A 15,493-nucleotide genomic window follows, 5' to 3' on the forward strand; every position below is an offset into this window, starting at 1 on the left:
TACTATCAACAATGATGCCTGGTGATGAAGGCGATTCCTCTGACTCCCATCATTTCTAATCAAAGCCAAACATTGTGCAGATTAGGTGCCATCGTGTTTGCCTTGTCCTGACACGGATCCTGCAGGGGTGACGTATTCTGCTAGCGCTTACTACACTTGCTATACACTATGATGTATACAAGCTGGGGCGCACAGAGACTGTCCTTGTGTGTGACGAGCTGCGATAAAGTGGCAGCGTGAAGATTTATATCGCCACCTGCTGGAGAACAACGGCTTTACATTTGCAATGCAGCAGCCCAGCGAGGTGCCTCTGAGATTGAAGGCAGCTGTGATTTATGGGCCCCAGCTCCGACTACAATAACTGAGCATAGTACTCAACACTAAGAATATGCAAAAAAAAAAAAAAAAAAAAAAAATTTACCTTTTCCATCCGTTGCTGAAGCTTCCTGAAGATGTCGGATGGACCTGGGTGGAGATAGAGAATATAAGAGCTCATGGGGATGGTCAGCACACAAGGCGTGTAACGGGACAGGATGAGGAGAAATCACAAACTCTACTCTACAACCGGAATGGTATAACCATAGTTTAGAGTATGAGGAAGAAGATGGATGGCTCCAAAATCTGCCTTATTACCTGCAAAAATGCAAAAAGATCAACCACACAGAGGAAGATTAACCCTTGTAGTTCACAGACGGATGCAGGATAATATATACAGAGGGCGAAAAAAGTATTTAACACGTCAACAATTTTCTAAGTAAACATATTTCTAAAGGTGCTATCGCCATGAAATTCTCACCAGATGTCAGGAACAACCCATCCAATCCACACAGGCAAAGAAATCAAACCATAGATGTCCATAGATTAAGTTATATATAATAATGAGAAATGACACAGGAAAAAAAGTACTGAACACAAGAAGAAAGGTGCAAATTGCCATGGAAAGTCCTGACACCAGCTGAAATCCATCAAAAATTAGAAAGCAATCCTGCCACTTAGGGAAAAATAATATCAGCTGGTTCAACTGATGCCTATAAAAGGTGTCTCATTACCAAGGTGTCAAAGAAGAAACATCTAATGATGGGTAAAACCAGTGAGCTGTCTCAAGACCTGCACAACCTTATATTTACAAAACATAATGATGGTATTGGTTACAATAGAATTTCAAAATTACTGGATGTTCCAGTGAGCACTGCTGGGGCCATAATCCGGAAGGCAAAAGAACATAATTTCACCATAAACCGGCTACGACCAGGTGGTCCCTACAGGATTTCAGACTGATGAGTGCACAGAATTATCACAAGAGTTTTCCCAAGAGCCAATGACCCCCCCGTGGAGATCCACAGAAAGACCTTGAATCAGCAGGTACAATTTTCAAAGAAAGCTATAAGTAATACACTCAGCCTCCACGGCCTGTATGCGCACTCACCAGTCACGACTCCATTGCTTGAAAAAAGAAAAAGCATGCTCAAATCGAGTTTATAGTTTGCTCAACAACAATTAGACAAGCCTGTGAAATACTGGGAGAATATAGTCTGGTCAGAGGAGATTATAATTGAATTCTTTGGATGCTATAATACACACCATGTTTGGAGGCCAAAGGTCACTGCATATCACCCCAAAGACAGCATACCAACAGTGAAAACTGGAAGTGGGAACATTAAAGTGTGGGGCTGTTTTTCAGTATACAGCACTGGCAAACTTCATGTATTTAAAGGACGTATGGACAAATGTACCAAGACATTCTGATAAAAATCGGCTACTATTTACCAGGAGGAAGAAGATGAAACAAGACAATTTTCCCAGACACCCAGCCAAGCAAACTCAATTCGTTTCATAGAGGGAAAATAAAGCTGCTAGAATGGCCGAGCAATCACCGGACCTTAATACAATAGGTAATGTATGGAAGGAACTAAAGCTCGGAGTCCACAGAAGGAGCCTAAGGGACCTTCAGTATGTGAAGAGCTTTTGTGTGGAAGAATGGGCCAAATTCACACCTGAGCAATGAATGCGACTAGTTTCTCCATACAGGAGGTGTCTTGAAGCTTCATCGCCAACAAAGGCTTGCGCACGAAGTATTACCAGATATACTCGATTATAAGCAGACCCGAGTATAAGCCAACCCCCCTAATTTTGCCAAAAAAACTGGGAAAACTTATTGACTCGAGTATAAGCCTAGGGTGGGAAATGCAGCAGCTACTGGTAAATTTCAAAAATAAAAATAGATACCAATAAAAGTAAAATTAATTGAGACATCAGTAGGTTAAATGTTTTTGAATATCCATATTGAATCAGGAGCCCCATATAATGCTCCATACAGTTCATGATGGGCCCATAGATTATGCCCTCATATGCTGCCCCATAAGATGCTCCATAGATTATGCCCCCATATGCTGCCCCATAAGATGCTCCATAGATTATGCCCCTATATGCTGGAAAAAAAAAAAAAAAGACACACCTCTCGTCACTGGGGGTCAGGTGCCGGTGTCCTGAGCAGGCAGGGACACTAGAGCACTATGGGGGCCAGGTGCCAGGTGCCGGTGTCGCCGCTGGCTCAGGACCTGGGGCACCTGTCCCCGTTCCACCGCTGCACGCCGCTCTGTCTGCCGGGTCCTCTGACAGTGACGTTCAGGCAGCAGAGGGTGCGGCGCGCAGTAGTCAGGTCATCGCGCCCACTGTTGCCTGAATGTCACTGACAGAGGACGCGGAGGACAGAACGTCGCGCAGTGGTGGAACAGGGACAGGTGAATATTGCATATACTTACCCCCTCCTGGCGCGGTCTCTGCAGCCCCCTGCTTCTCCCACGGTCTCCGGCAGCTATTCCTTCCTTCAGTGGTCACGTGGTACCGCTCATTAAAGTCATGAATATGCGCATATTCAGGACTTTACTGAGTGGTACCACGTGACCGCTGAAGGAAGGCATGGGAGATCGTGGGAGAAGCGGGGGGCTGCAGAGACAAGTCAGGGAGGGGGTAAGTATGATCTGACACCCCCGCTCCCCCTCCGACCCCCTGGCGTATATGACTCGAGTATAAGCCGAGAGGGGGACTTTCAGCCAAAAAAATGGGCTCAAAATCTCGGCTTATACACGAGTATATACGGTAATATTTTTCAGCAAGCATGTATAAGACCTTTTCCCTGTGTCATTTCTCATTATTGCATATAACAATTTATGGACGTCTATGGTTTTATTTTTTTACCTCTGTGGATTGGATGTGTTGTTACCAACATCTGGTGAGAAATTTCATGTAAATAGCACCGTTAGAAATATATTTAGTGTGTGTTTGTATATATAATATATGACAGAGAAACATTTACCGTATATACTCGAGTATAAGTCGATCCGAGTATAAGTCGACCCCCCTAATTTTGCCACAAAAAACTGGGAGAACTTATTGACTCGAGTATAAGTCTAGGGTGGGAAATGCTCCATAGATTATTCCCCCATACGGTGTCCCCAGAAGAAGCTCCATAGATTATTCCCCCATATGCTGCCCCCATAAGAAGCTCCTTAGATTATGCCCCCCATAAGAAGCTCCTTAGATTATGCCCCCCATATGCTGCCCCCATAAGAAGCTCCATAGATGATTCCCCCATATGCTGCCCCCATGCTGCTGCTGCATGTAAAAATAAAAAAATGACATACTCACCTCTCCGTCGCTGGGTGTCAGATTCTCACCTGTCCTGCGTCCATGGCTGCTCACCGCTATCTGCCACGTCATCAGTCAGTGACGTTCAGACTGCAGGGGGCGCGGCGCGCACTAATCACGTCACCGCGCCCTCTGCTGTCTGAAGTCCCTGACCGATGACAGACACAGACAGCAGCAAGCAGCCATGGACGCAGGACAGGTGAGTATCGCTATACTTACCCGTCCTGACGCTGTGTCTTGAGCCCCCAGCTTCTCCTCGCTCTCTCTTCCTGCCTTCAGCGGTCATGTGGTACCGCTCATTAAAACTCATGAATATGCGCATATTCATGAGTTTTAATGAGCGGCACCACGTGACCGCTGAAGGCAGGAAGAGAGAGCACGGGGAGAAGCTGGGGGCTCAAGACACAGCGTCAGGACGGGTAAGTATGACCTGACACCCCCGCTCCCCCTCCCCCTCCGGTGTATATGACTCGAATATAAGACGAGAGGTGGACTTTCAGCCCAATTTTTTGGGCTGAAAATCTCGACTTATATTCGAGTATATACGGTAAATACATTGAACATCTGGAATTAATTATAACTGGGAAAGTGAAAAAGCGCTGACACTTCAAATAAGTACATCAGCAGTGACCAGGTAATTACAACAGGAGAGCTACTCAGAGCCAGACACTAGGCTACTTTCACACTTCAGTTTTTTGACACCAGTCACAATCCCTCGGCTCAAAGGATCAATGGATCCGTCGCAGATTGTGAAAAACTGATGCGACGGATCCGTTTTTTCAACAGATCCGACTACCCTACCTGGCAGGTTTATATACATTTGGGACTGTGGATATTGGAGCATGCTCAGTTAAAAAAAACAGAATCAGTCGCTGGATTCCATAATTTGATGGACACGATTCTCGTGCGACTCTCTCGCATGAAAACCTGGCACTGCTGCCGTCACTGGGACAGGAGCGTGTGGCTGCATAGAAATACATGAAGCCACACGCTCCAGTCAGAGTGTCGGTGGCAGTGCCAGGTTTTCATGTGAGAGACGCACACGAGAATTGTGGGAGTCTCTCGCAAGCGAGTATGAGCCCTAAGCCTGAGATTCGTGTATTCAGAGGAGGAGAAGTACACTTCAAAGGCAAGAGTGTCCTCTGTTCAAATAACAGGTTCCCGACTTTTTGGAGCCAGTGGTGAGTGATAAATATTGGGGTTTGCCTTGTTCTGATAATTATGGGAGATATACCGTATATACTCGAGTATAAGCTGACCCGAGTCGAGTATAAGACGAAGTACCTAATTTTACCACAAAAAAATGGGAACACTTATTGACGCGAGTATAAGCCAGATATGCATTGTCCCCTCATCCCTATCCTGGTATGCATGGCCCCCTCATTCCTATCCTGGTATGCACGACTCCTCATCCCCATCCTGGTCTACATGGCTCCTTATCCCTATCCTGTTATGCATGGCTCCTCATCCCCATCCTGGTCTGCATGGCTCCTCATCCCCATCCTGGTCTGCATGGCTCCTCATCCCCACCCTGGTCTGCATGGCTCCTCATCCCCACCCTGGTCTGCATGGCTCCTCATCCCCATCCTGGTCTGCATGGCCCCCATCAAAAAACATAAAAAAAAAAAAAAAAAAAAAATTAAACCATCCCTCGCATCGTCTTGTTCCGGTGCAAGCAGACGATTTATGCTTGTAAACAGCGCATGGCAAAGACGGCATGCTCTGCTTACAGCTGCCGGAATACTCACTGCTCGCCACGTTGGGATTATGCGTGGAGAGCAGTGAGTAATCATTGCTATTAAGTAGCGCGCACAGCGTCAGTCACTGTGTGGTCATGTGTGCCTGCCACTTAAGAGAAATGAATATTCACTTCTCTTCACTCCCATGGTGGTTACGACTACTGTGACCGCTATTACAGAGAAATGAATATTCACTGCCAGCGCTGTGAATATTCATTTCTCTTTAGCTGCTGGCACAGGTTTAGCCGCAGCAACCGGCTCCTGCGACCCGCTGCTCCGCCACTGCAGCTCCCCCTCTATCTACTGAGACCCTCACTTGAGCATAAGGCGAGGGGGGGGGTGTCTTCAGCACAAATAAATGCACTGAAAAACTCTGCTTATACTCGAGTATATACGGTACTTTTGGCGTCGTAGCGAAGGGACGAACATAACGCATTCACTCATATCACAGTAAGACCATTCTAAACCTTCCAACTTCATATCGTTCCGATGAATGATGCTATCTATGCCATGTTTCATCTCTATAGATAGGCAACATTGCGGTAGGAGCCATGGCAATAATATCCATCACCCGGGACCTCCAAGGTCAAAGATATCCTGAAAGTTGGGGTTCACAAACCTCTAAAAGACCTAGCACATCCCACAACCAGCCCCAATGAGCTCACCAATGGGAGGCATGTGGGAGTAATACTGATCTAATAAAAAGCAGAGTTTTGGTCATTTGTCAGTACAGTACAGTTGCTTGTCCATTTTCCTGAGGAGTACCTCCCTCTGCTAAGCTCTGAACCATTTCTGTGACAGAGGTTTAGTACTTTTCTTTTGTTTTCCCATTTATGCTGTTGCATATACCATATTGTTTTTTCTCATTTTGTATCATCTTTTCATGTTTATTATAAACACTGCCTACCTTTCCAGATTAGTTATATATATTTAATAAAAATATAATATCAAATTTAATAGCTCCATTCCTCCTGCTCTCTGAGCCAAACCCCTGAATCAATATGCTACCTGTAATGGTGTCCAATCGGCACACTAATCACATAGTTAGGGATACTTGGCTTTTGGGTGAAATTTCGGGATGAAACTAAGCTGAACTTAATGTAACGTCTCAAAACCTTTTGCTGCACATGTCCGAATGTTTAATGTTCCAGGACTTTTTGCACAACTTGCTGTTCTCTAATAAGGAGTTTAATGGTAAAATTCACTAGGGTACTTCAAATGGAGCTACCTGCACTTTCTCCAGATCTGAATCCCATACAAAACCTATGGGATCAGCTGAGTCGCCATGTAGAGGCTCGTAACTCTGTACCACAGAACCTCAATGACTTGAGGGCCGCCCTTCAAGAGTGGGATGCCTCAGCACACAATAACTGCACTTGTGAGGAGCAGGAGACGTCGTTGTCAAGATGCAATTGATGCTCAGGGCCACACGACAAGTTATTGAGAGACATTGACATTTTGAGGGGTATACCACCCCTGTTATTGGCTTTTGTTTCAATAAATAGTTTGAGATGAGGAAATCACTTCCATTAATCTACTTAAATGCCTATCATGATGAAATATCAACGTAGCATGAAATTTTTACGTTTTCCATAAATTTCACCCGAAAGCCAAATATCCCTAACATTTTGTGAGTAATGTACAGTATATACAGTGGGTCTAGAAAGTATTCAGACCCCTTTAAATTTTTCACACTGTTTCATTGCAGCCATTTGGTAAATTAAAAAAAATATATATTTTCTCATTAATGTACACTAACACTGCACCCCATCTTGATTGAAAAAAAAAAAAAAACAAATGTAGAAATTTTTGCAAATTTATTAAAAAAAAGAAAATAGGGATTTTTGTGTACTCACCGTAAAATCCTTTTCTCCGAGCCAATCATTGGGGGACACAGAGACAGTGGGTGTTATGCTGGTGGCCATTTGGAGGACACTAAGTAAACTAGGAAAAAAGTTAGCTCCTCCCCTGTAGTATACACCCTCTCGCTGGCTGGGATTTCTCCAGTTCGGTGAAAAAAGCAGTAGGAGCATAAACAGTCAACTATAACCATAACTATGTCAAAACCTAAGAATGCTACAGTGAGCCAATAGGCTAAACAGGGTGGGTGCTGTGTCCCCCCAATGATTGGCTTGGAGAAAAGGATTTTACGGTGAGTACACAAAAATCCCTATTTCTCCTCCGCATCATTGGGGGACACAGAGACAGTGGGACGTCCTAAAGCAGTCCCTGGGTGGGGAGCATACATCTGCTAATACCCCATGTACCAGTGAGTCAACACTGAGGTACTGCCGATTGCAGGCTGCGTCTGCTGAGAGCTGCATCCGCAGAGACCTGAGAATGAATTAGGCAATGTTTGTAAAGGTATGCAGGCTGGACCAAGTCGCAGCCTTGCGGACAGGCCTGAGAATGAATTTGATAATGTTTTGTAAAAGTATGCAGACTGGACCAAGTTGCAGCCTTGCAGACCTGTTCTGCCGAGGCCTGGTGCCGAATGGCCCAAGAGGTGCCCGCTGAACGGGTAGCGTGCACCTTAATCCCCGCTGGGACAGGCGCATTCCTGACATGGTAGGATTCCTGAATCGCTATGCGAATCCACCTGGCTAGCATTGCTTTTGACGCGGCTAGACCCTTCCTATGCCCCTCTGGAAGCATGAACAGGGCATCTAACTTGTGGAAGGGAGCCGTCCACGAGATGTATCGTCTCAGCGCCCTAACCACATCCAGGGTGTGGAGGGCCTTCTCAATGCGATGGACTGGCGCCAGACAAAAGGAAGGCAAAACAATTTCCTCGCTGAGATGGAAAGAGGAGACGACCTTGGGCAGGAAGGACGGGGACGTCCTGAGAACTACCTTGTCCTGATGAAAATTCAGGAACGGAGAACAGCAGGACAGGGCTGCCAATTCCGAAACTCGTCTGATTAACGTAATTGCCACTAGAAAGACCACCTTCCAAGAGAGGACGGTCAGTGACACGTCCTGCAGCAGTTCGAAAGGAGCCTCCTGTAAGGCCCCGAGAACCAGGTTAAGGTCCCATGATTCCAATGGCCTTCTATAAGGAGGCGCCACATGGGAAACTCCCTGAATGAACGTCTTGACCTGAAGTTTGGTGACAATTTAGCGTTGGAAAAGCACTGACAAGGCCGAAATTTGGCCCTTGAGCGAGCTAAGCGCGAGGCCTGATTTTAATCCGGATTGAAGGAATTCCAACATGGCTAGAATGGAAAACACCAGAGGTGATCGACCATGATCCTTGCACCATGAAAAGAAGGTTTTCCAGGTGCGGTGACTGATGGGCATGGACACAGGCTTCCTAGCACTAATCATGGTGGAAATCAGGTCGTGAGAGAACCCAGCCTGTGCTAAAATCGAGGATTCAACTGCCACGCTGTCAAAGACAGGGCCCCGAAGTTCTGGTCGTATATCGGGCCCTGCAAGAGTAGCTCCATGCGATCTGGAAGTAGCCAGGGGATGTCGGCGACTAGTTGTATTAGTTCTGCATACCATGCTCGGCGCGGCCAATCTGGCGCAACTAGGATCACTGGTACTCCCTCCGCTCTGATCTTCTTTATGACCCTTGGAAGCAAGGGAAGAGGAGGAAGATGTACGGGAGCCGGAACCGGTGCTGTGGCAGAACTAGGGTGTCCGCTCCGATGGCGCATGGATTGCGCGATCGGGCAATGAACCAAGGAACCTTGTTGTTTAGTCTTGAGGCCATGAGATTCGCATCCAGAGTCCCCCAACGATGACAAATCTGCTGAAAGACTTCCGGAAGAAGAGACCACTCTCCCGAGGCAATGCCTTGGCGACTGAGAAAATCTGCTGCCCAATTTTCTACGCCAGGGATGTGGATTGCTGAGATGGGCGAATGGTTGGTCTCGGCCCAATGGAGGATGTGACTCACTTCGTGCATGGCCATCCTGCTCCGGGGGTACCTCCCTGGCAGTTGATATACGCTACAGCCTTGTCGTTGTCGGATTGGATCCTGATGGGGTGACCTGCGAGGAGATGGTGGAAACTCCGTAGAGCTAATCTGACGTGACTCTCGGGTTGACCAATGACCCTGTGCCGTGTGGTGACAAAAGACCGCACCCCAGCCGAGAAGACTTGCGTTGGTGGTTACTACCAACCATCTAGCTGGGAGAAAAGACCTCCCTTGATTCAGGGAGGACCTCAGTGTCCACCACCTGAGGGCTTGCCTGACCCGCAGGAACAGAAGGATCCGACAGTCCAGGGAGAACGGGTTCTTGTCCCAAGCTAACAGCAACGCATGTTGTAAGGGACGGAGGTGGAACTGTGAAAATGGAACTGCTTCCATCGCTCCCACCATCTTTCCGAGAACTCTCATGCTGAAACCAATGGAGTGAGAAACCGGTCAGGGTATAGTCTGCGCTGCCTGTTTTAAGGCTTGGGTCTTTTCTGGAGGGAGAATGACCAACCCGCGGGAAGTGTCCAAGATCATTCCTAACAAGGAAAACTTCTGAGCCGGTTTTGGGAAAGACTTTTCGAAGATTATCTTCCACCCCAGGCGAGAAAGTGTATTTACTGTTATATCCACGGATTCCTCGCAGGCTGGAAGGGATGGACCCTTGATGAGCAGGTCGTCCAGATACGGCAACACCACCACTCCCCGATAGTGGAGAATGGCCATGACAGCCGCCATGACCTTGGTAAAGACCCTGGGGGGCGGTGGCGAGTCCGAAGGGCAAGGCAACGAACTGGAAGTGTTCCTCGTGAATTGCAAAACGCAGGAACTGCTGGTGGGACGGGCAGATCAGAATGTGAAGGTAAGCGTCCTTGATGTCGACGGATGCTAGGAACTCTCCTTTTTCCATGGAAGCGACAACTGATCGGAGAGATTCCATTCGGAATCGCCGTTCCTTGACAAACTGATTTATCAGTTTGAGATCCAGAATGGGTCACATCGTCCCGTCCTTTTTTGGAACCACAAAAAGGTTTGAATAAAATCCCCTGAACCTCTCGTGATGAGGGACCGGAATGATGACTCCGTCCCTCAGCAGAGCCTGTACAGCCCGAAGGAAGGCTCATCTTTTTCTTGGCGGGAGAGGAAAGGAGAAACCGAGTTGTATCCGGAGGACACCAGCTCCCTGACCCACTTGTCGTGGACGATCGCGAGCCAGGTGTGGCTGAAGGAAAGTAGGCAACCGCCAACTTTGTCGGTGTCCGCCGGATACCGCAACAAGTCATTGGGTAGATCTATGAGATCTGGCTCCCCTAGATCCAGAAACCCTAGGCCTGGGTTTCCAAGAGCGGTTAGGTCTGTATGAGACCTGGGAGTCTCTGTCTCCGCACGGGGACTGACCTGATCCGGAAAAGAAGGTAGAGGAGGACCAACCGAAATGGTTGTGAAAAGATCGAAAACGCGTCGGCTGTTGGTAGAATCAGAAATGAGCTGGTCCAGTTTCTCTCCAAAAAGACGACCCATTTGAAAGGGGAGAGAAGTCAACGATCTTTTAGATGTGGCATCCGCCCGCCAGCCGCAGAGCCATAGGGCTCTTCTAATGGAGATTTGCGCCGCGCAATTGGCGGCATCAAAAGAAGCGCCTACTACAAAGTCCGCTGCGTGAATTATCTGCCTGGTGACAGTGGTTGCCTCCGGAGGAAGATTGGTGCCCTGGAGAAAGTAATCAAGACTTCTGCCCAAGCGGCAATTGCCTTAGTGACCCAAATTGCCACGAAAGATGGAAAAGGCGCTGCTCCTGAAGCTTCAAAAAACTGAACGGGCAAGGTAGTCAATTTGATGATCGGAGGGGTTTCTGACTGAGGAACCCTCAGAAACAGATAGGAGCATTTTAGAAGCAAGACGCGATACAGGAGGGTCCACCGAAGGGGACTGTAACCAATCCTTCATTAGGTCTGGAGCAAAAGGGTATTTAGCCTCAGAAGACTTTTGCCCTGTGAATCGCTTATGTGGCCGATCCCTATGTTTCTGGACAATTTCCTGAAACACCGGATGGCTGGTAAATAACCTGTGCACACGCTTGGTCTTCTTAAATGAGATAAGGTGTGCTGGAGCGGGAATATTTTCCTCATCCACCTTCAGAATCCTGTTGACTGATTCTATAAGAGAATCAAGCAACTCTTTCTTGATCAGTTGGGGGATTCTGAGGGGCTGACGTGTCAGATTCGAATTCAGAGTCGTGCTCGCTGTGAACCTCAGGAGAGGGAGAGCGAGAGATAGGAGTCGCCGATGCTGAGGCGCGAACGTGACTAGGGAACGCGTCATGAGTCCGCTTTCTAGAGACCTGAACATCCCTTGAACGAGTACGGCCCCCGCTGGTGGACAGTTCCCGGCCGACGCCAGAGCCCTCCTCGGGAGGGAAGGGCGCATAGAGTCCTCCCGGAGGGAGAATATAGCCTGGGTCAGAAACTCCACTGACCGTGACAGGGACGCAGCCCACTCAGGGGTACTAAATGCAGGAGGCCCGCAATCAGCGGCGGCGAGGGGCATTGGAGCGCAGGCCGGGTCGCAGTCCGTGCATAACGGATTAGTGTGTGCACTGGGTAAGGCAGACTTGCAAGTGGCACACACGGTAAAAAATGCAGTGTGCTTCTTAGCAGCCCGTTTAGCCTCCTTAGATTGAGACATAGCGTTCCTGAAAAGGGTTAACGGCAGAGTCTGTCTGCAGCTGCAGGGAATGTGCCAGGAAGGGGTTAAGCTTTAAACTGAGGGTAGATGCAGCTTACCCACGATCCTGTGCTATGTCCCCCCGGGAGGAAAGCGGTGGCCCTGTGTTGTCACCCGGTATCTGGCTGTCCAGAGCAGGCATAGCGCTCCTGAAAGGGTTAACGGCAGCTGAGGCAAAAGACATGGCCCCCGAGATTAGAATTGCGCGTCTTGTAAGGAATGAGAGGCGCCAAGAGGGGGCGACGACGTTAGCGCAGGTGTCGCCAGTCAAATTGCGGCCTAGTAGGCCGTAGAAGACGGGGCCTAAATTTCTGGCCTCCCTGCGGTAAGCGCCGGGCGGGGGGGTCCTCGACCGGGCGCCAGTGTACCGCCTCTGACGCTAAGTCAGCGCTTCTCCCGGGGACAAGGACCCGACCCCATACCTCCACTCCTGTGCTCAGGCAAGTCGCACTGTCCGGGGTTTTCCAGCTGCAGGTGTCTCATCCTCTGGGCGATGTAGCAGAGCTAGAGGAGGTCTTAAAGGGGTATTGCTCAATCGATCCACCCTGTGGCATGGGGATGTAGAGCTCTGGGGCTGATTCAGGGCATCCGAAAAGCGCTGCTCAAGTCCTCTCCATGCACTCCTGTTTTTCGTCCTGTTGCGCTTGCCCTTGTATCTGTGGAATACCGACCGTAAGGGAACCATCGTCAGAGGAATCGGCCCCATTCATCGTAGGAAAGTGTACGGGGAGGTAATACTCCGCGTGCTTGCCTGTTGATGGTTCGGGGGAGAGCGGGCCGTAGAAAGGAACCGTCGCCCCCTTCACTCCGTTAATTAAAAAAAAAAAAAAAACAGACCCAATTGCCTCCTATAGACACTAAGCAAGAACTGGAGAAATCTCAGCCAGTGAGAGGGTGTATACTGCAGGGGAGGAGCTAACTTTTTTCTGGTTTACTTAGTGTCCTTCCTCCTAGTGGCCAGCAGCATAATACCCACTGTCTCTGTGTCACCCAATGAGGCGTAGGAGAAAACTGAAATATCACATGGTTATAAGTATTCAGACCCTTTGCTCAGTATTGAGTAGAAACACCCTTTTGAGCTAGTACAGCCATGAGTCTTCTTGGGAATGATGCAACAAGTTTTTCACACCTGGATTTGGGGATCCTCTGCCATGCCTCCTTGCTGATCCTCTCCAGTTCCATCAGGTTGGATAGTGAACGTTGGTGGACAGCCATTTTCAGGTCTCTCCAGAGATGCTCAGTTTGGTTTATGTCAGGACTCTGGCTGGGCCAGTCAAGAATGGTCACAGAGTTGTTCTGAAGCCACTCCTTTGTTATTTTAGCTGTGTACTCAGGGTTATTGTCTTGATGGAAGGTGAACCTTTGGCCAAGTCTGAGGTCCAGAGCACTCTGGAAGAGGTTTTCATTCACGATATCTCTGAACTTGCCTGAATTCATTTTTCCTTCAATGGCCACCAGTAGTCCTGTCCCTGCAGCTGAAAAACACTCCCATAGCATGATGCTGACACCACCATGTTTCACCATTAGAATTATCAACAAAAAGTTCCATCATCGTCTCATTAGACCAAAGAATCTTATTTCTCAGTCTGGAAGTCTTTCATGTGTTTTTTTAGCAAACTTTATGCAGGGTTTCATAAGTCTTGCAGTGAGGAGAGGCTTCAGTCGGGCCACTTTTCCATAACGGCCTGACTGGTGGAGGGCTGCAGTGATAGTTGAACTTTCTCCCATCTCCCTACTGCATCTGTGGAGCTCAGCCACAGTGATCTTGGGGATCTTCTTTACCTCTCTTACCAAGACTCTTCTCCCACGATTGCTCAGTTTGGCTGGACAGCCAGATCTAGGAAGACTTCTGGTGGTCCAAAACTTCTTTCATTTAAGGATTATGGAGGCCACTGCGCTCTTAGGAACCTTGAGCTCTGCAGAAATTCTTTTGTAACCTTGGCCAGATCCGTGCCTTGCCACAATTCGCCAGTTCCTTTGACCTCATGATTCTCATTTGGTCTGACATGCACTGTGAGGTGTGTGTGTGTAATAGATAGATAGATAGATATATCTATATATATATATATATATATATATATATATATTTTGTGAGGTAGCGCTGTTATTCAAGTAGGGGGATACTCGCTTGCAGCCACAAAAAAACAGATCCGGCACGGGTTTTCCACAAAACAATCATAGTCCCAACGGTTTATTCAGCATCCATAAACCCTCACAGCAACAGAAAACAGCATATAATCAGCATACCGTCCATTACAGAGTTTCCCTCTGTTATCCTGTAGTCATATAAGTTATGCACTGTTCAATGCGCAGGCTTCCTAGCCCCAAGTTATCTCACCCTGTCAGGGTTTCCTCATGTTGCTTCACCAAGCTGCACACGTCGCCATTACTCACAGCCACTTCACAGGCTGTTAGCCAGGAAGCTCCATCTCAGCGGGACCTTCCACACTGGACCAACCGGGTCCCAGCATTCACCACGTGACCTACCCTGGCCACGATATATGGTCCGTAGCCACGCCCACCGGGTCACATGGCTATAACCTCATCACAGGTCCTTGACCCATTCACACACTCTTTGCAATAGCGTCCTTAAACACACTAGGCTAGGGCCGGCCCGATACATTACCACCCTTGACCTCACAAAAGGGTATGGGCAAATTCCCATGTCCCAAGACGCCAAGGACAAGACTGCCTTCTCAACGCCAGACACATGCTTCCAGTACACAAGGATGCCATTCGGGTTACAAGGATCTCCAGCTACCTTCCAGAGAGCCAAGGACCGGATCCTAACTCCCCTCAAGAGGTACAAAGCGGCCTACCTGGATGACATTGTGATCTTCAGCCAGGATTGGGGAAGCCATCGGAGCAAAGTCCAGGCGATACTTGATGCTCTACGGAAGGTGGAGTTTTCCATAAAACCGGAGCAGTGTGCCATGGGAATGGAGGAAGCTAGATATTTGGGCTACGTTGTAGGCAAGGGCGAAATAAAGCCCAAAATAAATAAAGTTGAGGCGATTCAGAATTGGCCACAACCCCTATCAAAGAAGCAGGTCAGAGCGTTCCTGGGCATTATGGGCTATTACCACGGGTTTATCCCTACCTTAGCCATGATAGCTGCCTCTCTGACAGACTTCCTTAAATGGACAGTCTACTATGGCTAAGTGGTCTCCAAAAGCTGATACGGCCTTTCAAGAACTGAAGCAGGCTCTGTGCAAACAGCCGGTGGCTGGTAGCACCCGAATTTCTCCAAGTAGTTTGTGACCCAAATGGGCGCGTCATGTCGGGCTGGGGGCTGCCTTATCACAAGAGATGAACGGGGAACAGCATCCACGGATGTATCGGAGTCGGAAGATGTCATTCTGCAAGAAGAATTATTCCATAGTGGAGAAGGAATGTTTGGCCATCAAGTGGGAGTTGGACACGCTATGATACTACCTCTTATGCAAGATATTCAGGC

The 15,493-nt window shown here is 48.2% G+C and overlaps 1 protein-coding gene across 2 annotated transcripts in view; it reads right to left on the reverse strand.

Moving 5' to 3' along the window:
- The window catches only part of GPR107 (G protein-coupled receptor 107), a 111,320-nt gene that overhangs the window by 38,796 nt on the left and 57,031 nt on the right, over positions 1 to 15,493 (reverse strand). For both annotated transcript variants that reach the window (XM_073555910.1, XM_073555911.1), the window contains exon 14: positions 422 to 465. In XM_073555910.1, coding sequence (XP_073412011.1) covers positions 422 to 465 — 44 coding nt within the window. The remainder of the gene's footprint in view (positions 1 to 421; positions 466 to 15,493) is intronic.

This window comes from Dendrobates tinctorius, unplaced genomic scaffold (assembly GCF_039654945.1).
Source record: "Dendrobates tinctorius isolate UK_male_01 unplaced genomic scaffold, ASM3965494v1 ptg000231l, whole genome shotgun sequence".
In the NCBI taxonomy this organism is placed as follows: Eukaryota; Metazoa; Chordata; class Amphibia; order Anura; family Dendrobatidae; genus Dendrobates; species Dendrobates tinctorius.